This window comes from Lacerta agilis, chromosome 13, assembly GCF_009819535.1.
Source record: "Lacerta agilis isolate rLacAgi1 chromosome 13, rLacAgi1.pri, whole genome shotgun sequence".
NCBI lineage: Eukaryota > Metazoa > Chordata > Lepidosauria > Squamata > Lacertidae > Lacerta > Lacerta agilis.
In genome coordinates, this window is record NC_046324.1 from 1,416 (window position 1) to 27,110 (window position 25,695).

Consider the following 25,695-nt stretch of genomic DNA (forward strand, 5'->3'; position numbering starts at 1 on the left):
TTTTGCTTAATTTGTTCAACAACGCGCATTCAACTCAAAAACTCCAAACTAGGTGAAATAAGCATGGTAGAAGCTTATTGCTGTGCTTTTTGTGCGTTTGGGCCTGAAAACAGTTGATTGGGCTAGGTTTGGGTTTCCTACGCTTAGTTTTGCTTAGTTTTGCTTAATTTGTGAAACAACGCACTTTCAACTCAAAAACTCCAAACTAATTGAAATAAGCATGATAGAAGCTTATTGGTGTGCTTTTAGTGCGTTTGGGCCTGAAAACAGCTTATTGGGCTATGTTTGGGTTTCCTACGCTTAGTTTTCGTTAGTTTTGCTCAGTTTTGCTTAATTTGCGAAACAACGCACTTTCAACTCAAAAACTCCAAACTAGGTGAAATAAGCATGATAGAAGCTTATTGTTGTGCTTTTAGTGTGTTTGGGCCTGAAAACAGCTCATTGGGCTAGGATTCGGTTTCCTAAGATTAGTTTTGCTTAGTTGTGCTTAATTTGCGAAACAACGCACTTTCAACTCAAAAACTCCAAACTAGGTAAAATAAGCATGGAAGAAGCTTATTGGTGTGCTTTCTGTGCGTTTGGGCCCGAAAACAGCTCAGTGGGCTAGGTTTGGGTTTCCTACGCTTAGTTTTGCTTAGATTTGCTTAATTTGCGAAACAACGCATTTGCAACTCAAAAACTCCAAAATACGTCAAAGAAGCATGGTAGAAGCTTATTGGTGTGCTTTTTGTACGTTTGGGCCTGAAAACAGTTGATTGGGCTAGGTTTGGGTTTCCTACGCTTAGTTTTGCTTAATTTTGCTTAGTTTTGCTTAGTTTTGCTTAATTTGTGAAACAACGCACTTTCAACTCAAAAACTCTAAACTAATTGAAATAAGCATGATAGAAGCTTATTGGTGTGCTTTTAGTGCGTTTGGGCCTGAAAACAGCTTATTGGGCTATGTTTGGGTTTCCTACGTTTAGTTTTCGTTAGTTTTGGTTAGTTTTGCTTAATTTGTGCAACAACGCACATTCAATTCAAAAACTCCAAAATAGGTGAAATCAGCATGGTAGAAGCTTATTGCTGTGCTTTTTGTGCGTTTGGGCCCGAAAACTGCTCATTGGGCTAGGTTTGGGTTTCCTACGCTTACTTTTGCTTAACTTTGCTCAGTTTTGCTTAATTTGCGAAACAACGCACTTTCAACTCAAAAACTCCAAACTAGGTGAAATAAGCATGATAGAAGCTTATTGTTGTGCTTTTAGTGTGTTTGGGCCTGAAAACAGCTCATTGGGCTAGGATTGGGTTTCCTAAGATTAGTTTTGCTTAGTTGTGCTTAATTTGCGAAACAACACACTTTCAACTCAAAAACTCCAATCTAGGTAAAATAAGCATGGAAGAAGCTTATTGGTGTGCTTTTTGTGCGTTTGGGCCCGAAAACAGCTCATTGGGTTAGGTTTGGGTTTCCTACGCTTAGTTTTAGTTAGATTTGCTTAATTTGCGAAACAACGCACTTGCAACTCAAAAACTCTAAAATACGTCAAAGAAGCATGGTAGAGGCTTATTGGTGTGCTTTTTGTTCGTTTGGGCCTGAATACAGTTGATTGGGCTAGGTTTGGGTTTCCTACGCTTAGTTTTGCTTAATTTTGCTTAATTTTGCTTAGTTTTGCTTAGTTTTGCTTAGTTTGTGAAACAACGCACTTTCAACTCAAAAACTCCAAACTAGTTGAAATAAGCATGATAGAAGCTTATTGGTGTGCTTTTAGTGCGTTTGGGCCTGAAAACAGGTTATTGGGCTATGTTTGGGTTTCCTACGCTTAGTTTTGCTTAATTTGCGAAACAACGCACTTTCAACTCAAAAACTCCAAACTAGGTGAAAGAAGCATGGTAGAAACTTATTGGTGTCCTTTTTGTTCCTTTGGGCCTGAAAACAGCTTATTGGGCTAGGTTTGGGTTTCCTACGCTTAGTTTTGCTTAATTTGTTCAACAACGCGCATTCAACTCAAAAACTCCAAAATATGTGAAATAAGCATGGTAGAAGCTTATTGCTGTGCTTTTTGTGCGTTTGGGCCTGAAAACAGTTGATTGGGCTAGGTTTGGGTTTCCTACGCTTAGTTTTGCTTAATTTTGCTTAGTTTTGCTTAGTTTTGCTTAATTTGTGAAACAACGCACTTTCAACTCAAAAACTACAAACTAGTTGAAATAAGCATGATAGATGGTGTGCTTTTAGTGCGTTTGGGCCTGAAAACAGCTCATTGGGCTAGGTTTGGGTTTCCTACGCTTAGTTTTAGTTAGATTTGCTTAATTTGCGAAACAACGCACTTGCAACTCAAAAACTCTAAAATACGTCAAAGAAGCATGGTAGAGGCTTATTGGTGTGCTTTTTGTTCGTTTGGGCCTGAATACAGTTGATTGGGCTAGGTTTGGGTTTCCTACGCTTAGTTTTGCTTAATTTTGCTTAATTTTGCTTAGTTTTGCTTAGTTTTGCTTAGTTTTGCTTAGTTTGTGAAACAACGCACTTTCAACTCAAAAACTCCAAACTAGTTGAAATAAGCATGATAGAAGCTTATTGGTGTGCTTTTAGTGAGTTTGGGCCTGAAAACAGCTTATTGGGCTATGTTTGGGTTTCCTACGCTTAGTTTTGCTTAATTTGCGAAACAACGCACTTTCAACTCAAAAACTCCAAACTAGGTGAAAGAAGCATGGTAGAAACTTATTGGTGTCCTTTTTGTTCGTTTGGGCCTGAAAACAGCTTATTGGGCTAGGTTTGGGTTTCCTACGCTTAGTTTTGCTTAGTTTTGCTAAATTTGTTCAACAACGCGCATTAAACTCAAAAACTCCAAAATAGGTGAAATAAGCATGGTAGAAGCTTATTGCTGTGCTTTTTGTGCGTTTGGGCCTGAAAACAGTTGATTGGGCTAGGTTTGGGTTTCCTACGCTTAGTTTTCGTTAGTTTTGCTCAGTTTTGCTTAATTTGCGAAACATCGCACTTTCAACTCAAAAACTCCAAACTAAGTGAAATAAGCATGATAGAAGCTTATTGTTGTGCTTTTAGTGTGTTTGGGCCTGAAAACAGCTCATTGGGCTAGGATTGGGTTTCCTAAGATTAGTTTTGCTTAGATTTGCTTAATTTGCGAAACAACGCACTTTCAACTCAAAAACTCCAAACTAGGTAAAATAAGCATGGAAGACGCTTATTGGTGTGCTTTTTATGCGTTTGGGCCCGAAAACAGCTCAGTGGGCTAGGTTTGGGTTTCCTACGCTTAGTTTTGCTTAGATTTGCTTAATTTGCGAAACAACGCATTTGCAACTCAAAAACTCCAAAATACGTCAAAGAAGCATGGTAGAAGCTTATTGGTGTGCTTTGTGTACGTTTGGGCCTGAAAACAGTTGATTGGGCTAGGTTTGGGTTTCCTAAGATTAGTTTTGCTTAGATTTGCTTAATTTGCGAAACAACGCACTTGCAACTCAAAAACTCCAAACTAGGTAAAATAAGCATGGAAGAAGGTTATTGGTGTGCTTTTTATGCGTTTGGGCCCGAAAACAGCTCATTGGGCTAGGTTTGGGATTCCTACGCTTAGTTTTGCTTAGTTTTGCTTAGTTTGGCTTAATATGTGAAACAACGCACTTTCAACTCAAAAACTCCAAACTAGGTGAAATTACCATTATAGATGCTTATTGGTGTGCTGTTAGTGTGTTTGGGCCTGAAAACAGCTCATTCGGCTAAGGTTTGGGTTTCCTACGATTAGTTTTGCTTAGTTTTGCTTAATTTGCGAAACAACGCACTTTCAACTCAAAAACTCCAAACTAGGTAAAATAAGCATGGAAGAAGCTTATTGGTGTGCTTTCTGTGCGTTTGGGCCCGAAAACAGCTCATTGGGCTAGGTTTGGGTTTCCTACGCTTAGTTTTAGTTAGATTTGCTTAATTTGCGAAACAACTCACTTGCAACTCAAAAACTCTAAAATACGTCAAAGAAGCATGGTAGAGGCTTATTGGTTTGCTTTTTGTTCGTTTGGGCCTGAATACAGTTGATTGGGCTAGGTTTGGGTTTGCTACGCTTAATTTTGCTTAATTTTGCTTAGTTTTGCTTAGTTTTACTTAGTTTGTGAAACAACGCACTTTCAACTCAAAAACTCCAAATTAATTGAAATAAGCATGATAGAAGCTTATTGGTGTGCTTTTAGTGAGTTTGGGCCTGAAAACAGCTTATTGGGCTATGTTTGGGTTTCCTACGCTTAGTTTTGCTTAATTTGCGAAACAACGCACTTTCAACTCAAAAACTCCAAACTAGGTGAAAGAAGCATGGTAGAAACTTATTGGTGTCCTTTTTGTTCGTTTGGGCCTGAAAACAGCTTATTGGGCTAGGTTTGTGTTTCCTACGCTTAGTTTTGCTTAATTTGTTCAACAACGCGCATTCAACTCAAAAACTCCAAACTAGGTGAAATAAGCATGGTAGAAGCTTATTGCTGTGCTTTTTGTGCGTTTGGGCCTGAAAACAGTTGATTGGGCTAGGTTTGGGTTTCCTACGCTTAGTTTTGCTTAATTTTGCTTAGTTTTGCTTAATTTGTGAAACAACGCACTTTCAACTCAAAAACTCCAAACTAATTGAAATAAGCATGATAGAAGCTTATTGGTGTGCTTTTAGTGCGTTTGGGCCTGAAAACAGCTTATTGGGCTATGTTTGGGTTTCCTACGCTTAGTTTTCGTTAGTTTTGCTCAGTTTTGCTTAATTCGCGAAACAACGCACTTTCAACTCAAAAACTCCAAACTAGGTGAAATAAGCATGATAGAAGCTTATTGTTGTGCTTTTAGTGTGTTTGGGCCTGAAAACAGCTCATTGGGCTAGGATTCGGTTTCCTAAGATTAGTTTTGCTTAGTTGTGCTTAATTTGCGAAACAACGCACTTTCAACTCAAAAACTCCAAACTAGGTAAAATAAGCATGGAAGAAGCTTATTGGTGTGCTTTCTGTGCGTTTGGGCCCGAAAACAGCTCAGTGGGCTAGGTTTGGGTTTCCTACGCTTAGTTTTGCTTAGATTTGCTTAATTTGCGAAAAAACGCATTTGCAACTCAAAAACTCCAAAATACGTCAAAGAAGCATGGTAGAAGCTTATTGGTGTGCTTTTTGTACGTTTGGGCCTGAAAACAGTTGATTGGGCTAGGTTTGGGTTTCCTACGCTTAGTTTTGCTTAATTTTGCTTAGTTTTGCTTAGTTTTGCTTAATTTGTGAAACAACGCACTTTCAACTCAAAAACTCTAAACTAATTGAAATAAGCATGATAGAAGCTTATTGGTGTGCTTTTAGTGCGTTTGGGCCTGAAAACAGCTTATTGGGCTATGTTTGGGTTTCCTACGCTTAGTTTTCGTTAGTTTTGGTTAGTTTTGCTTAATTTGTGCAACAACGCACATTCAACTCAAAAACTCCAAAATAGGTGAAATCAGCATGGTAGAAGCTTATTGCTGTGCTTTTTGTGCGTTTGGGCCCGAAAACTGCTCATTGGGCTAGGTTTGGGTTTCCTACGCTTACTTTTGCTTAATTTTGCTCAGTTTTGCTTAATTTGCGAAACAACGCACTTTCAACTCAAAAACTCCAAACTAGGTGAAATAAGCATGATAGAAGCTTATTGTTGTGCTTTTAGTGTGTTTGGGCCTGAAAACAGCTCATTGGGCTAGGATTGGGTTTCCTAAGATTAGTTTTGCTTAGTTGTGCTTAATTTGCGAAACAACACACTTTCAACTCAAAAACTCCAATCTACGTAAAATAAGCATGGAAGAAGCTTATTGGTGTGCTTTTTGTGCGTTTGGGCCCGAAAACAGCTCATTGGGCTAGGTTTGGGTTTCCTACGCTTAGTTTTAGTTAGATTTGCTTAATTTGCGAAACAACGCACTTGCAACTCAAAAACTCTAAAATACGTCAAAGAAGCATGGTAGAAGCTTATTGGTGTGCTTTTTGTACGTTTGGGCCTGAAAACAGTTGATTGGGCTAGGTTTGGGTTTCCTACGCTTAGTTTTGCTTAATTTTGCTTAGTTTTGCTTAGTTTTGCTTAATTTGTGAAACAACGCACTTTCAACTCAAAAACTCTAAACTAATTGAAATAAGCATGATAGAAGCTTATTGGTGTGCTTTTAGTGCGTTTGGGCCTGAAAACAGCTTATTGGGCTATGTTTGGGTTTCCTACGCTTAGTTTTCGTTAGTTTTGGTTAGTTTTGCTTAATTTGTGCAACAACGCACATTCAACTCAAAAACTCCAAAATAGGTGAAATCAGCATGGTAGAAGCTTATTGCTGTGCTTTTTGTGCGTTTGGGCCCGAAAACTGCTCATTGGGCTAGGTTTGGGTTTCCTACGCTTAGTTTTGCTTAGTTTTGCTCAGTTTTGCTTAATTTGCGAAACAACGCACTTTCAACTCAAAAACTCCAAACTAGGTGAAATAAGCATGATAGAAGCTTATTGTTGTGCTTTTAGTGTGTTTGGGCCTGAAAACAGCTCATTGGGCTAGGATTGGGTTTCCTAAGATTAGTTTTGCTTAGTTGTGCTTAATTTGCGAAACAACACACTTTCAACTCAAAAACTCCAATCTAGGTAAAATAAGCATGGAAGAAGCTTATTGGTGTGCTTTTTGTGCGTTTGGGCCCGAAAACAGCTCATTGGGCTAGGTTTGGGTTTCCTACGCTTAGTTTTAGTTAGATTTGCTTAATTTGCGAAACAACGCACTTGCAACTCAAAAACTCTAAAATACGTCAAAGAAGCATGGTAGAAGCTTATTGGTGTGCTTTTTGTACGTTTGGGCCTGAAAACAGTTGATTGGGCTAGGTTTGGGTTTCCTACGCTTAGTTTTGCTCAGTTTTGCTTAATTTGCGAAACAACGCACTTTCAACTCAAAAACTCCAAACTAGGTGAAATAAGCATGATAGAAGCTTATTGGTGTGCCTTTAGTGCGTTTGGGCCTAAAAACAGCTTATTGGGCTATGTTTGGGTTTCCTACGCTTAGTTTTGCTCAGTTTTGCTTAATTTGCGAAACAACGGACTTTCAACTCAAAAACTCCAAACTAGGTGAAATAAGCATGATAGAAGCTTATTATTGTGCTTTTAGTGTGTTTGGGCCTGAAAACAGCTCATTGGGCTAGGATTGGGTTTCCTACGCTTAGTTTTGCTTAATTTTGCTTAGTTTTGCTTAGTTTTGCTTAGTTTGTGAAACAACGCACTTTCAACTCAAAAACTCCAAACTAGTTGAAATAAGCATGATAGAAGCTTATTGGTGTGCTTTTAGTGCGTTTGGGCCTGAAAACAGCTTATTGGGCTATGTTTGGGTTTCCTACGCTTAGTTTTGCTTAATTTGCGAAACATCGCACTTTCAACTCAAAAACTCCAAACTAGGTGAAAGAAACATGGTAGAAACTTATTGGTGTCCTTTTTGTTCGTTTGGGCCTGAAAACAGCTTATTGGGCAAGGTTTGGGTTTCCTACGCTTAGTTTTGCTTAGTTTGTGCAACAACGCACATTCAACTCAAAAACTCCAAAATAGGTGACATAAGCATGGTAGCTTATTGCTGTGCTTTTTGTGCGTTGGGGCCCGAAAACTGCTCACTGGGCTAGGTTTGGGTTTCCTACGCTTAGTTTTGCTTAATTTTGTTCAGTTTTGCTTAATTTGCGAAACAACGCACTTTCAACTCAAAAACTCCAAACTAGGTGAAATAAGCATGATAGAAGCTTATTGTTGTGCTTTTAGTGTGTTTGGGTCTGAAAACAGCTCATTGGGCTACGTTTGGGTTTCCTACGCTTAGTTTTGCTTAGATTTGCTTAATTTGCGAAACACGCACTTGCAACTCAAAAACTCCAAAATACGTCAAAGAAGCATGGTAGAAGCTTATTGGTGTGCTTTTTGTACGTTTGGGCCTGAAAACAGTTGATTGGGCTAGGTTTGGGTTTCCTACGCTTAGTTTTGCTTAATTTCGCTTAGTTTTGCTTAATTTGCGAAACAACGCACTTTCAACTCAAAAACTCCAAACTAGGTGAAATAAGCATGATAGAAGCTTATTGTTGTGCTTTTAGTGTGTTTGGGCCTGAAAACAGCTCATTGGGCTAGGATTGGGTTTCCTAAGATTAGTTTTGCTTAGTTGTGCTTAATTTGCGAAACAACGCACTTTCAACTCAAAAACTACAAACTAGGTAAAATAAGCATGGAAGAAGCTTATTGGTGTGCTTTTTGTGCGTTTGGGCCCGAAAACAGCTCATTGGGCTAGGTTTGGGTTTCCTACGCTTAGTTTTAGTTAGATTTGCTTAATTTGCGAAACAACGCACTTGCAACTCAAAAACTCTAAAATACGTCAAAGAAGCATGGTAGAAGCTTATTGGTGTGCTTTTTGTACGTTTGGGCCTGAAAACAGTTGATTGGGCTAGGTTTGGGTTTCCTACGCTTAGTTTTGCTTAATTTTGCTTAGTTTTGCTTAGTTTTGCTTAGTTTGTGAAACAACGCACTTTCAACTGAAAAACTCCAAACTAGTTGAAATAAGCATGATAGAAGCTTATTGGTGTGCCTTTAGTGCGTTTGGGCCTGAAAACAGCTTATTGGGCTATGTTTGGGTTTCCTACGCTTAGTTTTGCTCAGTGTTGCTTAATTTGCGAAACAACGCACTTTCAACTCAAAAACTCCAAACTAGGTGAAATAAGCATGATAGAAGCTTATTGTTGTGCTTTTAGTGTGTTTGGGCCTGAAAACAGCTCATTGGGCTGGGATTGGGTTTCCTAAGATTAGTTTTGCTTAGTTGTGCTTAATTTGTGAAACAACGCACTTTCAACTGAAAAACTCCAAACTAGGTAAAATAAGCATGGAAGAAGCTTATTGGTGTGCTTTTTGTACGTTTGGGCCTGAAAACATTTGATTGGGCTAGGTTTGGGTTTCCTACGCTTAGTTTTGCTTAATTTTGCTTAGTTTTGCTTAGTTTTGCTTAATTTGTGAAACAACGCACTTTCAACTCAAAAACTCCAAACTAGTTGAAATAAGCATGATAGAAGCTTATTGGTGTGCTTTTAGTGCGTTTGGGCCTGAAAACAGCTTATTGGGCTATGTTTGGGTTTCCTACGCTTAGTTTTGCTCAGTTTTGCTTAATTTGCGAAACAACGCACTTTCAACTCAAAAACTCCAAACTAGGTGAAATAAGCATGATAGAAGCTTATTATTGTGCTTTTAGTGTGTTTGGGCCTGAAAACAGCTCATTGGGCTAGGATTGGGTTTCCTACGCTTAGTTTTGCTTAATTTTGCTTAGTTTTGCTTAGTTTGTGAAACAACGCACTTTCAACTCAAAAACTCCAAACTAGTTGAAATAAGCATGATAGAAGCTTATTGGTGTGCTTTTAGTGCGTTTGGGCCTGAAAACAGCTTATTGGGCTATGTTTGGGTTTCCTACGCTTAGTTTTGCTTAATTTGCGAAACAACGCACTTTCAACTCAAAAACTCCAAACTAGGTGAAAGAAACATGGTAGAAACTTATTGGTGTCCTTTTTGTTCGTTTGGGCCTGAAAACAGCTTATTGGGCTAGGTTTGGGTTTCCTACGCTTAGTTTTGCTTAGTTTGTGCAACAACGCACATTCAACTCAAAAACTCCAAAATAGGTGAAATAAGCATGGTAGCTTATTGCTGTGCTTTTTGTGCGTTGGGGCCCGAAAACTGCTCACTGGGCTAGGTTTGGGTTTCCTACGCTTAGTTTTGCTTAATTTTGCTCAGTTTTGCTTAATTTGCGAAACAACGCACTTTCAACTCAAAAACTCCAAACTAGGTGAAATAAGCATGATAGAAGCTTATTGTTGTGCTTTTAGTGTGTTTGGGCCTGAAAACAGCTCATTGGGCTACGTTTGGGTTTCCTACGCTTAGTTTTGCTTAGATTTGCTTAATTTGCGAAACACGCACTTGCAACTCAAAAACTCCAAAATACGTCAAAGAAGCATGGTAGAAGCTTATTGGTGTGCTTTTTGTACGTTTGGGCCTGAAAACAGTTGATTGGGCTAGGTTTGGGTTTCCTACGCTTAGTTTTGCTTAATTTTGCTTAGTTTTGCTTAATTTGTGAAACAACGCACTTTCAACTCAAAAACTCCAAACTAGGTGAAATAAGCATGATAGAAGCTTATTGGTGTGCTTTTAGTGCGTTTGGCCCTGAAAACAGCTTATTGGGCTATGTTTGGGTTTCCTACGCTTAGTTTTGCTTAGTTTTGCTTAATTTGTGCAACAACGCACATTCAACTCAAGAACTCCAAAATAGGTGAAATAAGCATGGTAGAAGCTTATTGCTGTGCTTTTTGTGCGTTTGGGCCCGCAAACTGCTCATTGGGCTAGGTTTGGGTTTCCTAAGATTAGTTTTGCTTAGTTGTGCTTAATTTGTGAAACAACGCACTTTCAACTCAAAATCTCCAAACTAGGTGAAATAAGCATGATAGAAGCTTATTGTTGTGCTTTTAGTGTGTTTGGGCCTGAAAACAGCTCATTGGGCTAGGATTGGGTTTCCTACGCTTAGTTTTGCTCAGTTTTGCTTAATTTGCGAAACAACGCACTTTCAACTCAAAAACTCCAAACTAGGTGAAATAAGCATGATAGAAGCTTATTGGTGTGCTTTTTATGCGTTTGGGCCCGAAAACAGCTCATTGGGCTAGGTTTGGGTTTCCTACGCTTAGTTTTGCTTAGATATGCTTAATTTGCGAAACAACGCACTTGCAACTCAAAAACTCCAAACTAGGTGAAATAAGCATGATAGAAGCTTATTGTTGTGCTTTTAGTGTGTTTGGGCCTGAAAACAGCTCATTGGGCTTGGTTTGGGTTTCCTACGCTTAGTATTGCTTAGTTTTGCTTAATTTGCGAAACAACGCACTTGCAACTCAAAAACTCCAAACTAGGTGAAAGAAGCATGATAGAAGCTTATCATGATAGAAGCTAACCTTAACCCTAACCCTAACCCTAACCCTAAACCTAACCCTAACCCTACCCCTACCCCTAACCTCAACCCTAACCCTAACCCTAACAAAAACCTAACCCTAACCTCAACCCTATCTCTAACCTAACACTAAGCCTAACCTCAAACCTAACCCTAACCCTAAAACGAACCTCAAACCTAACCCTAACCCTAACCCTAACCCTAACCCTAACCCCAACCCTAACCCTAACCCTAACCCTAACCTCAACCCTAACCCTAACCCTACCCCTAACCCTGCCCCTAAACTGAACCCTAACCCTAACAAAAACCTAACCCTAACCCTAACCCTAACCCTAACCCTAACCCTAACCCTAACCCTAACCTCAACCCTAACCCTAACCCTAACCCTAACCCTAACCCTAACCCTAACCTCAACCCGAACCCTAACCCCAACCCCAATCTTAACCATAGCCTCAGTCCTAGCGTCAACCCTAACCCTAACCTCAACTCTAACCCTAACCCTAACCCCAACCCCAATCTTAACCATAGCCTCAGCCCTAGCGTCAACCCTAACCCTAACCCTAACCCTAACCCTAACCCTAACCGTAACCCTAACCTCAACCCTAACCCTAACCGTAACCCTAACCCTAACCCTAAACACAACCCTAACCCTAACCCTAACAAAAAACCTAACCCTAACCGTAACCTCAACCCTAACCTTAACCCAAACCCTAACCCTAACCCTAACCCTAACCCTAACCCTAACCCTAACCCTACTATCAACCGTATCCCTAACCATAACCTCAACCTCAACCCTAACCCTAAGCCTAACCTTAACCTTAACCTTAACCTTAACCTTAACCTTAACCTTAACCTTAACCTCCACCTCCACCTCAACCCTAAACCTAAACCTAAACCTAACCTTAACACTAACCCTAACCCTAACCCTAACCCTAACCCTAACCCTAACCGTAACCGTAACCCTAACCTCAACCCTAACCCTAACCCTAACAAAAACCTAACCCTAACCCTAACCCTAAACACATCCGTATCCCTAACCCTAACAAAAAACTTAACCCTAACCGTAACACATTGGGCTACGTTTGGAGCTGCTAGGTTTCCATCTGCCTGATTTGCATGACTACACTTCGGAACCACCACAGCACCAAACTGAACACAGGAAGCATGCCTACACTTTGGCACCTCCACAACATCAAAGTAAGTGAAGGAAGCATGATCCAAGCTCGTTCGTCTGCTTTCTGTGCAAAACAACCAGAAACCAGCGCATTGGGCTACTTTTGGACTTGCTAGGTTTTCATCTGCCTAATTTGCGTGACTATGCTTCGGCACCACCACAGCACCAAACTGAGCACAGGAAGCGTGCCTATACTTTGGCACCTCCACAACTCCAAAGTAAGTGAAGGAAGCATGATCCAACTCATTCGTCTGCTTTCTGTGCAAAACAACCAGAAAGCAGCACGTTGGGCTACGGTTGGACTTGCTAGGTTTCCATCTGCCTGATTTGCATGACTACGCTTCGGCACCACCACAGCACCAAACTGAGCACAGGAAGCGTGCCTATACTTTGGCACCTCCACAACACCAAAGTACGTGAAGGAAGCATGATCCAAGCTCGTTCGTCTGCTTTCTGTGCAAAGCAACCAGCAAGCAGCACACTGGGCTACGTTTGGACTTGCTAGGTTTCCATCTGCCTGATTTGCCCAAGCAAGATTGTTGTTGTTCAGTCGTTCAGTCGTGTCCGACTCTTCGTGACCCCATGGACCAGAGCACGCCAGGCACGCCTATCCTTCACTGCCTCTCGCAGTTTGGCCAAACTCATGTTAGTAGCTTCGAGAACACTGTCCAACCATCTCATCCTCTGTCGTCCCCTTCTCCTTGTGTCCTCCATCTTTCCCAACATCAGTGTCTTTTCTAGGGAGTCTTCTCTTCTCACGAGGTGGCCAAAGTACTGGAGCCTCAACTTCAGGATCTGTCTTTCTAGTGAGCACTCAGGGCTGATTTCTTCGAGAATGGATAGGTTTGATCTTCTTGCAGTCCATGGGACTCTCAAGAGTCTCCTCCAGCACCATAATTCAAAAGCATCAATTCTACGGCGATCAGCCTTCTTTATGGTCCAGCTCTCACTTCCGTACATTACTACTGGGAAAACCATAGCTTTAACTATACGGACCTTTGTCGGCAAGGTGATGTCTTTGCTTTTTAAGATGCTGTCTAGGTTTGTCATTGCTTTTCTCCCAAGAAGCAGGCGTCTTGGGAGAAACTCGTGACTTGGGAAGTCGTGACTGCTGTCACCATCTGCAGTGATCATGGAACCCAAGAAAGTGAAATCTCTCACTGCCTCCATTTCTTCCCCTTCTATTTGCCAGGAGGTGATGGGACCAGTGGCCATGATCTTAGTTTTTTGATCAAGCAAGATTGATATTAGACTAATGTTACAGTAATTCCCTGGATCAGAGGTGGAACCTTTTTTGTGAATAGGAATAATAATAGCCTCCTTCCAGGACCTAGGGATAAGATATGTGGTTTTGATGGCGTCAAATACTTTGGCCAAAACATTGGCCCACCACTGCGGGTGTGACCTAAGGGCCTCAGCAGGGACCAAATCAGGGCCAGGGGCCTTACCCGCTTTCAAGTGAGAAATCAGATCATTTATTACCTCCGGGTCCGTGGGAGGCCAATTAGGAAGATGGAGAAACAAATGCTCCAAGGTAGATGGTAGGTCAGCTTGCGAGAAACATTTTCTCAAAAACTGTTTGCAAATGGGGGCAGGAATAGTGGCTGTGGGGTATTGCCTCGATCTTCTATTAACTAATGACCAGAATTCACTCAAATTTTGAGAATTGGATGCATTAAGTAAAGCCAGCCAGCGATTCTCCTGCCAGTTACGTTTAGCCTTTAACTGGGCTTGTTTGTAAGCAATTTTAGCTTGGTAATAAGCAGGTGGCAGTTTCATATCTCCTGAGGTCTTATATTCATTATAAATTGAGCGAAGAAGCGCTCTGGACTGTTTACAGTAAGAGTCATATCATGGGGCGCTTGGATAATGCTGTAGTTTGTAGTTAGTAGTTTGAGGAGGCGATGTAAGAAAAACAGTAAGTTCTGCAGTAAATTGGTTAAATAAATGCCATAGCGCAGTGGGATCATGGGACTCATTAGCTATATCAGCTAACTGAATACTAGTTCTTTTGGAGTAAAAGTCCAAGTGAATACGATTTTGTACCTTAGACCAGTTTAAACCTCGCACTCTAGCCTGTGCGTTAGCTTTGATCCAAGTTTGGTGACTGTACTCAGTATGCTGCCAATCGAGGGCAAGTGTAGATACTAGAGGGAGGTGATCACTGTTTAGCATATTTCCAACCTTAAAAGAAATGATTTTTGAAAACAAATCCCTTGAGGCCAGAAGATAGTCTAATACACTATTTGAATTTATGCCTAAGTGGGTGTATTCACCAGGGACATCAGGGTGACACCTGCCATTCAAGGGAACTAAGTTTAGATGGACAGCCAATTGTAAGAAATGGACACCTGCCTCGTTAGCTTTGGTATCCCCGGGCCCACCCACCATTTGGATTCAGTCAAGGCCTCCCAGTTGGCTGCAGTTCAAGCATTAAAGTCACCACTGATTAAAGACTGGGCCATGGGAAACTTAACACAACATGATATTAGGTGGCCTTCAAGAATTTCCCATCTAGATCTAAGTTCAAGGGATGTACCACCTGGAGGGAGGTATACATTTGAGATAAGAAGGGATATCCTTCCAGATATAACACCATTCCTGGCACAATTGCACTGGCTACCGATTAGTTTCCAGGCCCAATTCAAAGTGTTAATGTTGACCTATAAAGTCTTATAATGCTCAGGACCCTTAAGGGCCACTTCTCCCCATACAAACTGATCCAGACCTGCTTCTTTCTCCCTCTCACTGTAGACTCTGAGGCCCTTCTCTATGCCACTCCTCCCAGAAAGATTTGGAGGGTGGCAACAAGAGAATGGGCCTTTTCTATGGTGGGTCCCTGATTATGAAATGCTCTCCCCAGAGAAGCTCACCTGGTGCTAATATAAGTATTAGAGACCCAAGGGGTGTGTGTGTGTGTGTGTGTGTGTAACTGCATTTCACTTCTTAGATAGAATGCAGAAAGGGAAATATTTGTTTTCTGTGTGAGTTTCATGTGAGCCTGCATTTTACAACCTTATGCTCTCTAGGCAATAAGCAAGAAACCCTATCTACCCTGAAAGTGGTACAAGTTGTCATTAAGGATGTTGCTCTCAGTTATTCCCCCCCCCCCGGGGTTACTCAAGGATACGCAGTACCTGTAACTCTTTTTTTGTAGTTAAAAAGTGTGGCACTCAGGGCCGGTGCTAAGGTTTTTTGCACCCTAGGTGAGATCACTTTATGCCCCCCCACTTTATGCCTGTGTATTTCAAACACAGATGTATTATAGGAAGAATGAAAAGCACAGAATTTGAAATTGTTAATTTATTTTTTAAAAATTGTGAAAACAAGTCATAAAACAATTTCTGATTTATTTTCTCAAACAGAACACAGTTTTAGCACAGAAATCACTTTGAAAAATGTTAAATGTGATGCTGAAATTTAAGTCTCTTTAATGTTTCAATTTCAAGCAAATAAAAATCTTATTTTACGTGCCTTTTCCTTTGCAAATTTTGTTAGCATTTCCTTCAGGTCAAGTGCTGATGCTTCAGCATGTTCGATTGACATAGTTGCCAAACCAACTAGTCTCTTTTGGAGCATAGTTGAGCGTATGTGTGTTTCTATAAGTTTGAGTTTTGAAAAACTGCGTTCACCACTTGCCACTGACACCGGAAGTGTGAGAAGGATCCTAAGAGAAACAAAACATTAGGCACACTATTCTGGATTTTGTGTTGTAGTATGAAGAGAAGTACCGTATTTTTCGCTCCATAGGGCGAACCGGACCATAGGGCGCACCTCGTTTTTAGAGGAGGAAAACAAGATTTTTTTTTCTGGTTTTCCTCCTCTAAAAGGCTGGGAGGGAGGGAGGGAGGGAGGGAGGGAAAGAAAGAAAGGGAGAGAGAGAGGGAGAGAGAGAGAGAGGGAGAGAGAGAGAGAGAGAGAAGGAGACATTCAAGTCAGATAGGAAAATTGGTTTTCAGATAGAAAAATCCAAGTTGGAGACTGAACTAATAGAGCCTAAGAATAAAAATCTTACCAGAATGTACAGTTTGTTACTGGAGTGGCATACTCAAGATGAAATGGTTAAATCTACAATGATTGAATGGGCAAAGGATGTGGGCACAACATCATGATGGAAGATTGGGAAAAGCTATGGAATACAAATATAAAATTTTCAGCATGCAGTTTATTAAGAGAGAACATTATGAAGATGATGTACAGGTGGTACTTAACCCCTGTGAAATTAGCTAAAATTTATCATGGTCAGAGTAAAAAATGCTGGAAATGTAAACAAATAGAAGGAACCTTCTTCCATATGTGGTGGACGTGCCCTAAGGTGAAAGACTTCTGGGAGAAGATATATAATGAAATTTTAAAAGTGTTGAAAAACACATTCAAGAAGAAACCAGAAGCCTTTTTACTGGGCATCCTAGGCCAGGACATTGCCAAAAGGGAGAGGAACCTGTTTTTGTATGCCACAACAGCAGCTAGAGTTTTGATAGCTAAGAACTGGAAGACAGAAGAACTACCAACGATTGAAGAATGGCAGCTGAAAATGATGGAATATATGGAGCTTGCAGAAATGACCAGGAAACTCCGTGACCAGAGGGATGACGCGGTGGGAAAAGAGTGGAAAATTTTTAAATTATATTTAAAAGATCACTGTATGATTGAAAGTTAGATATAACCTGAGTATAAGATAAGTTGTAGAGTAGAAGATAGATGAATAAGTTAGAAGATGATAAGGATTAAGATAAGAAATGAGTTAATTATTAGGCAATGCTATAATAAAAGTTAAGAGGTATGAGATAGTAATGATTTTAATGTAAAAATTAGAATAGAAAGAAGTTTGGGAAGTTACATAAAAGGTATTCACAAGGGACACAGGAGGAGGAGACAGGAGGAAGTCCTGAGATGATGTGAGGAAAGATTACATTTTTAGAAAAGTAATATGTTAGTGTTTTTGTTATGTATTTTTTATGTTAGTTGTGTTGTTTCGTTTTTGTATGTTTTAGTTAAAAAATCAATAAAAATTATTTTTTTAAAAAAGAGAGAGAAGGAAGGAAGGAAGGAAGGAAGGAAGGAAGGAAGGAAGGAAGGGAGAGAGAGGGGGAAGATAGAGGGAAAGAAGGAGGGAGAGAGCGAGGGAGGGAAGAGAGAGAGAAGGAAGGAAGGAAGGAAGGAAGGAAAGAAAGAAAGAAAGAAGGTGTGAGAGACAGAAGGAAGGAAGGAAGGAAGGAAGGAAGGAGAGAGAGAGAGAGAAGGAAGGGGTGAAAAAGAGAGAGGAGAGAGAGAGGGAGGGAGGGAGGGTGGGAGGTAGAGAGAAGGAAGGGGTGAGAAGGAAAGAAAGAGGGGGGAAGGGGGAGGGAGGGGTGAGAGGGAGAAAGAAACAGAGACAAGGAAGGAAGGGGTGAAAGAGAGAGAAAGAAGGGGAAGAGAGAGAAGGAGGGGGGAAGGAAGGAAGGAAGGGCGAGAGGGAGGGAGAGGGGAAGGAAGGGGGAGAGAGAAAGAAAGAGAGGGGGGAGGAAGCCTGCTATTGCGAGAGGCAGCGGCAGGATGAGCGTCCCAAAAGGAGCGCTTTTGGGGCGCTGATCGTGTCGCCACCTCTTGTAGGGGCAACTGCATCTCCATTCTCCCAGGCTCTCTGTGGGGTGGGCAGAGGGGAAACAGCTCAGACGGAGCCCTCCCTCACCGCTCACCCCAAAGCAGCGGGGCTAGGCAGGAGCTAAGTGTCTCCTGTGCAGCCCTGCTGCTCCAAAGCAAACTGCGAGGGAGGTAAACGGAGCCCTCCTTCGAGGCTTTGAAGCAGCGAAGCTAGGCAGGAGCATCTCCTGTGCAGCCCCGCTGCTCCAAATCAAGCCGTGAGAGAGGGAAACAGAGCTCTCCCTTGCGGTTCGCTCCAAAGCAGCGGTGATGGGCAGGAGCTAAGTGGCTGCTGCCCAGCCCCGCTGCTCTGCTGCTGGCGGCGGAGGCGGAGAAGCCCGATTTTGGGCTGCTCCCCCTACCCCGCCACTCTGCCACTTGCGGAGTGGCAGCGGGGGGTGGTGGGGCAGACTGGCCAGCGCCCCCTCCATTTTGGTGCCCTATGCAATTGCCTAGTTCGCCTTAATGGACGTACCGGCCCTGGTGGCACTTACTGTAACAACTTCATGGTGAGTACATGCACCTATTTTTATAGGGGGGGGGAAGCACTGGTTGTTCTCATTAGCATCAAAGTGTAAATCCAAGTATCTCCTTGAAACTTTTTGAGATGGCTCAGGGATGAAGGGAAGTGAAATAGGGACTGAAATGTGAACAATACTGATGAAGACCTGGTTGCCAGGGCAATGGTGACAGAAGTGGGACATCTGAAACTAATGGCCTGGGCACATTTAGGCCACTCCAAGGTGATTGTGGGGATGAGGTTTCTAATAAGGAGCCATGTGTGCTTTACTTATCATGGCCTGTAACCTTTCTTTTTGTATGTAGAAGGATGTTTGTTTTAAGAATGTTTAGATGTTTTTATGGCTCTTTGTGTGCTGCCTGTATAAGCCTTGTTCTAATTCTCCTGATGGCAGACCTTCTTCTTATGTGGTGGTTTGGCTAGAACAACCACATTAAGTTGAGCTCTGCCCTATTGCAATAATAACAATAAACACTGAGTCCCTCCTGGATGCTGGACTTGAGTTCATTTCCTTGGCTCCATGTTTTATTTAAAATGTGGTTCCGCTCCTGGGTACTGAACAAAGTGGTTAAGAACTTTGCTTCAGGGTGAGAACAGAAATCGCACAGCGGCGGTGCGGCAGTGGCGGTAGGCCCCATTAGCTAAAGTGGTACCTCAGGTTAAGAACAGTTTCAGGTTAAGAACAGACCTCCAGAACGAATTAAGTTCTTAACCCGAGGTACCACTGTAGACTGTCAGTATGCTTCTTACTATGTTTTTATGATGTTTTATCATTGATGTTTTGTAATGTGTTTCTAATGTTTGTATACACCCTGAAATCTTTTGATAAAAGGTTATATAAAAATGAATTACAGTGGAACCACGGGTTACGCACGCGATCTGTTCCGGGTCGCCGTGTGTAATGTGGGCCTGTGTATCCCGAATGCAGAAAAAAACCCAAAAACGGAAGTAGCGCGATTTGAGTGCTTCTGCGCATGTGTGAAGTGCGCAGAAGCGTTCTGCGCATCCGGGGGTCGCGTGCCCTCTGGAAACACTTCCGGGTTGTGGCCGTTCTTAACACGGACGCAACATGGAGCGTGCGCAAGCCAGGGTATGACTGTAGTGGGAAAACATTCCTCTTACAGGATAAATAATACATTGAAAAAGGCGATTTAGAGCCTGGTTCTTATGCATTCTTATTGTGAAGTGAGTGAGTTCAGTGAGTCTTCTTCCCAAGAAAGTGATTAGGAGGAGAGAGCTAAGAGCCAGCATTTCTCTTAGAGGAAATTCTGTTTATGTGTTGTGGGCAGGAGGCACCCTCAACCTGAAGACTGATGTGAAGTGCCATCATTTCACCACCAGCAGACAACAAGACAAATAACATATTTGCTGGCAGGAGACAAACTATGGCAGAACAGAAATGGTGCTGCGTGCAACAAATAAGAGGTTAGGATAGAAAACGATACCTAAGCAGCTCAGTCTCACTCATACATTGAATCACCTGGGTGTGGAGGGGGAAGGTATGCACAGAGCTCATGAACATAATCAATGTGGCCTACATTTATCATTTGAGAGCATAATGAATGTGGTTTGATGATAGGCATGTTAGAAGGTGCATTAGTCACCCCAAGCTGATAAAATCCAAAACTGCAGTCTAAATTGGATTTATTTATTTACTTACGCAAAGCAAATAACATGTAAGCAAGTCACATAGACTGCCCTATATATTCACTCTTTGGAAGGCTGGTAAAACACTGGTAAAGCACAATATTAAAAACAGGTCTCTCATTTTGCATTTCATTCTCAGTGTAAATAGAATAGTAGCAAGAAAAATAAATATTTATGGAGCTTTGTAAAAAAAAAAAGGTAATAGTTATAAAATTATAAAACTATTTATTATATGAGCAAAAAGAGCATCTTAGCCTTCTTCCCAATAATCTTTTGTGACAGAAAGCGAATTAAGTGGTGGGGTGAGAAACACTTTACCCTATGGTAGCCAGTTCCTTAGAAATAAAAATGAAACACTAGTAATGCACACTGGAAGGAGGAAGAACAGATAAAGGATTTTGCCAAGAACCAAGGCAGACCCCCTGTCTTGCAAAGGAGGGCTTTCTTAAGTCAAGAGCTGTCTAGCCCCCCCCCCCCCAAATTACCTGACCCTGGCATGGCCCAAACGTGTTCAAAGTGTTCAAAGCTATTTACACCTGAGATTATTTGGAGGTGGGTCTTCCCAAAGGAGCAAGTCACCTCTGTGGCCTGTGAGTCCACCCTCACTCTCTGAGTAAACAAACTGGAGGCGTGCCATGAGAATACTCAGAGTGACGAATCCCAAGACTGAACCGTGGGGCTCTGGGTTTGTCAGCGGTGACCAGCTCTGCATTGTAGTCAGGGGGTCCTGGCGTATAGTGCTTGCTGGAGGAAGCAAACCTTTGGGAGATGCTGTAGGATGGCTGGTGGCACAGGTAAACATCTGGTTCAGGTATGGTATACATTGCTGGGCCAGGCCCTCTCACCAGGTCTTTAGCATAGCCCCACACAGAGGCACTGGATGCCATCGAGAGGCAGGGAGCTGCAGGTTTGACAGGCAGCTTGGGACCCAGTGTCTGTGGAAGGGTGTATTGGTTGGGTGCTGGGTTTGGGCTGCTCACCCAGTAGTGTGTTCGAAGGCCCATAGTGTACGCTGGTGCATTCGGCTCTTCAAGTGGGTGTATCTTCTCCACGTAATACTCATTTGGGGCAGGTGTACAAGATATAACTGCAAGCCAAGAGCATGTTGAGCATGTGGTTAAACCTGTGGGTACATCATATTCTACAGGAACACAGGAGGAGGCAGGAATGATGGATGTAAAATTTGACAAGGGAGAAACATTGAGGCTTAAAGAGAAGGAGCAATTTGCCATGCAGGGTTTGTTTGTTTTTTAAGTTGCTGTTTTACTTGCTAATGTTAGGAGTAAAAAAACAAACATTTATTGATCTATCAGTAGATCCTAATCTGCCATTGATGTTTCTCAAACAAAAGGGAAAAGCATTTCCCAGGTATTTGCTACAGTACTCTGCTCCCTTCTGTCTTTGGGGAAGAGGACTATGTAGAGGACAAGCCTTGCATATTCTCTCTCTCTCTCTCTTTGAGAATTCTATTTGTTCTTAAGCTGAATCATTTGTAAACTGTTGTGACTCTCTGGGGATGTTGGAGGAAGAGGCACTATCCTCCTTGGCCTTGCCTTAACTCAAAATCCACCCCCCCCCACTTTTAAAAATCATGGCATTGTCCTCCAATCTCCTCTCTTAGCAGCCTTTCCAACTAAGTGCATCAGCTGTGGAGTTAGGAGTGCACTGCTATTAATCTCTTCCATGACATCTGGAATTCACTGTCATTTAGTGTTAATTCCATAGGTACCCTCCAGAACTGTTCCTAGATTATGACTCTAAAGCAACATAACCCTCTTGTTTTCCCTTATGCTATTTTTGATGGCTCTCCTGTCTGTCCATTCATCAGCCACATGCTCAACATCTTATGGTCCCTTTTTTCCAACCCAGTTGACTTGGTGGAACACCAATCAGGAAAACTATATATTTTTACTGGGTCAAGGCCAATTAGCTGGAAAGTAATAGGCAGCACGCACACACACGGAAGGGATGGAGGGATGGATGGACAGACAGTTTATTATGGTCACAGATGCTTTTAAACTACATTTTGATATCAGCCCTGACAATCTCCCACATCAAGCTGGTTCTTAGCAAGTGACACACCCTACTCAGAAATAATTTCTTATCAAAGAGTGAATAAACTTTTACAGCCTAGGGACAAGACTCCCTTGCAGTCAACCTTCCAGGGCCTGCTGGGACAAACGGTGAGTGTGGCTGATAAAAAAGAGGGTGAGGCCACCTGTCTCCTTTTCATAAGCTTCTCTCTGTAGTGCCAGATCTAGGGCAGTGCAGGCTGTTCCCCAGCACATAGTAATAATAGTAATAACATTGGTGGTAGTAGTAGTAGTAATAATAGTAATTAATACTTATATTCATGCGGGTACCTACTTAGAAACCCCATTAAAAAGCAAAAAGAAAAAAAAGAAAAAAAAGAAAAAGCAACTGTATCAAAAGGAATTACTGTGGAAATAAAATATACTGGGGGAAGTGCCAAATTTTGTCCTCACTTAGAAAACCATATTACAAAAGTCTATCCCTGCTCTCTGCCATGCATACACAAATCCACATGCATGCAGGTAAAAAGTAAATGTAAGGACCTCTGGACAGTTACCAGTAAGTCCAGTCAAAGGCATCTTTGCGGTGTGGCACTCATCTCACTTCAGGCTGAAGGAGCAGACAGCTTTCTGGGTCATGTGGCCAGCATTCTGGTGCAACAGGACACTGTGATAGAAGCCAGAGTACATGGAAATGCCATTTACCTTCCTGCCGCAGCGGTACCTATTTATTCACTAGCACAGGTATGCTTTCAAGCTGCTAGGCTGGCAGAAGCTGGAACAGAGCAACGGGAGCTCACCCTGTCACAGGGATTCGAACTACCAACCTTCTGATCGGCAAGCCCAAGGGGCTCAGTGGTTTAGACCACACATCCATTTTCATGCATAACACACCTGCTCATTCACTCACACCCATTCCTTCTCTTTCCCTCTCTTGCATTTTCAGGGATTGACCAACAAGCCTTCTTTGCACAAGGTGAGAAAGAAACATTTTCATCACAAAATCACAGATGCCACTCCAGCCCCATCTTGACCATCATAGTATCTCTGCCATCTTTCAACTTACATGGCCGCTTTCTCTCTTGCACCATGCGGAATGAAACTGGTCTCCATATCCCTAGGCGGGAAATGCTTGGGTCCACATAGTAGCAGGGCCCAGGACTCTCCGTGATCGAGATCACTTGCAAGGGAAAGAAGAATTGTCTGCATGAGGCATAGTGTGGATTCTGAGCTATTTAGCTTAGTTGCAATGACTACCTGTCCAATATCAATTAAAGGCACCCACTAGCTAGATAACAGTGAATATGTTAAGCTCCACCCCCTGCACCTCACAATTCCTGTTATCCTTCAATATGGCTTAAGTGTGGATTATCCTCTTCCCACTAAGGTCCGCAGCTACACAATTGAGATCCCTGATTTTGGTGCAGCCAGAATTTTACTATGAAGGGCCCTGAATCAGCAGTATAAGGCCCTCCAGCCCTTGCTGGACTACAACTCCTATCATTCTTAACCATGCTGGCTGGGGCTGATGGGACTTGTAGTCAAGAAACAACTACATTAGCCACCTACATGCAGTGCCGTTGATCCAGTTGGAATGGAAACTTTGGAAAGCCACCCAGCTCTTGATCATGGATCACCCAGGTCCCATCAATTTTGGCACCGATAATTAGAGAGTCCCAAAAACACAGGTTGGCAATTTCTGTTCAAAAGTTTTGCCAGCAAATTTAACAGTTGCTTAGCCAGCTTCACCCTGTGGGTCAGTTGTTGGGAAAACCCAAATAACACAGAACCCAATTTGTCAGCTTCTTTCTTCCCCTTACATCTTTCACTGGATTTCACACGCATTGTGTAGGCTGGCTCAGCATACTTGGTGAAGTCATGGTCCTTAATGCCAGTGAGAGGCTGCCTACCATACTTCCCAGGTCCTGGCCCTGCAAGAGAATCAGAACCAAAAGGGGGGGGGTTAAAATAATGGGAAGAGAACCCGGAACCATTAGCATTTGCAGACCACGAGCTGCCACATAGTAAAAGGGCAAAATGGAAAGGGTTGTGGAGCCTACAGCTCTCCAGGTGTTGCTGCACTGCAACTCCCATCATCCCTGACCCTGACCCAGTGGCTGGGGATGATGGAAGTCCTACATTACAACATACTTTTCTTCTCCCTCTGGTAAAATCTCGCCAGCCCTGGGCCAGGAGATTTGCATTGCAATAGGAAGTGAGCATTAGAAGGCACCTGAATAATCTTCTGTGACTCGGACTATAATTCAAGGCAGAGAAGATTTCCCATTTTACTCAACCACCTATCCTATCCTTTCTTCCCAACCCCCCTTCCTTCATCCCCTTTAAACAGGAGTTACCCTGGTAAGACAACAGCAGTGGTGACGTACCAGCCACAGGAAAAGGAAAACAAGGAAATATGCACTGTCTCGCATGCTAGCAGTACTATTGGAAGAAAGTTCTGATGGTGACTGAGAAATGTAGATCGGATTCCTTCTTTGGTTTCCACAAGAACAAAAAAGGAACCCTGATGGATCAAGCCAGCCAGCCAGCCACCGAGTCCAGCATCCTGTTCTCACAGGAGCTAACCAGATGCCAGAGGACCCTCTGCTGTTGAACACATCCAGATTGGCAAAGATATGGGTACTTCTGTATTCCCAATCTCCTTCTCTCTCTTTCTCCATGTATTCCTACAGCAGCACCCAGCTCACCTTTATACTTGGCACTGATGGATGCATACTGCTTCTTGATGGCCGGCACTCTGGCTGGATGCTTAGAGATACCAGAAAGACAACTAACAGGCTGAGCTGCACCTTTGGCTCTGGAAGTCAGCATTGGAGTTTGCCCAGCGTCACTGCAGTGGGGAGTCAGGTGTGTCACCAGTGCTCTGGGGAATGAAAGTAACCTGCAATAAAATGTTGCATCATGGAGTGTTGCAGCTCAGGGTCCAGCCACTCCATTCCACCCCACCCCAAATAGTACTGTATTCAATTTCCACTAAGTATGCTAAGTTCACATTGGGCTATTTGGGGAGGGGTGGGTGTTCTCCTCTGAGGGATCCTATCCTATCCTATCCTATCCAATCCATTTTCAAACCTTGTTTTCCCCAGGCTTGCTGAGCCCTCCGTCTTGCACAGGGATGGTGATGTTTTGGCCACATAAGGACCAGTGCTAAAAGAATGTAGATTGCTGCTTGTTTATGTGATTTAACCCCAGAGTCGTCCGCAACTGGACCTAACGGTCAGGGGTCCCTTTACCTTTTCCTAGGCCAGGGTAGCCAACATCATCATCCCAAGATGTTGTTGGACTCCAACTCCCATCAGCCCCAGTCACCATGGTCAGTGGCTAGGGATGATGGGAGTTTTAGCCCAACAACAGACAGAGACCAGCCCCTTTGCAGCCCCTGCCCTATGCACTGTAAGGGCTGAAGGAATGAGGGTGAACCCAGAGGTCTGGGTGCCTTTGTTTATTTAAACTAGGAATGGGAGGCTCAGCCCAGGAGCCACATGCTACCCACCAGACCCCTCTCTCTCCAGGCCACAAGCCTCCCTGCCCCTGCTTTGTGCCCTCTTCAAGTACTTTTGCCTGGCTGGAATGTGAGATCATAGAATCATAGAGTTGGAAGAGACCACAAGGGCCATCCAGTCCAAGCAGGAAACACCATCAAAGCACTCCTGACAGATTGCTGTCAAACCTCTGCTTAAAGACCTCCAAAGAAGGAAACTCCACCACACTCCTTGGCAGCAAATTCCACTGTCAAATAGCTCTTACTGTCAGGAAGTTCTTCCTAATGTTTAGGTGGAATCT

The 25,695-nt window shown here is 42.6% G+C and overlaps 1 protein-coding gene across 1 annotated transcript; it reads right to left on the reverse strand.

Annotated features, from left to right (window-relative positions):
• Nucleotides 1-20,401: 20,401 nt before the first annotated feature.
• ODF3L1 (outer dense fiber of sperm tails 3 like 1) lies at nucleotides 20,402-24,770 on the reverse strand. The gene is made up of 4 exons (XM_033167968.1): nucleotides 24,600-24,770; nucleotides 23,712-23,822; nucleotides 22,958-23,071; nucleotides 20,402-20,945 (listed from the first exon to the last, which is right to left on the reverse strand). Exons 1-4 carry the CDS (start codon nucleotides 24,721-24,723, stop codon nucleotides 20,461-20,463), a joined length of 834 nt encoding a protein of 277 aa, XP_033023859.1. The 5' UTR covers nucleotides 24,724-24,770; the 3' UTR covers nucleotides 20,402-20,460.
• Between the last annotated feature and the right edge of the window lie 925 nt (nucleotides 24,771-25,695).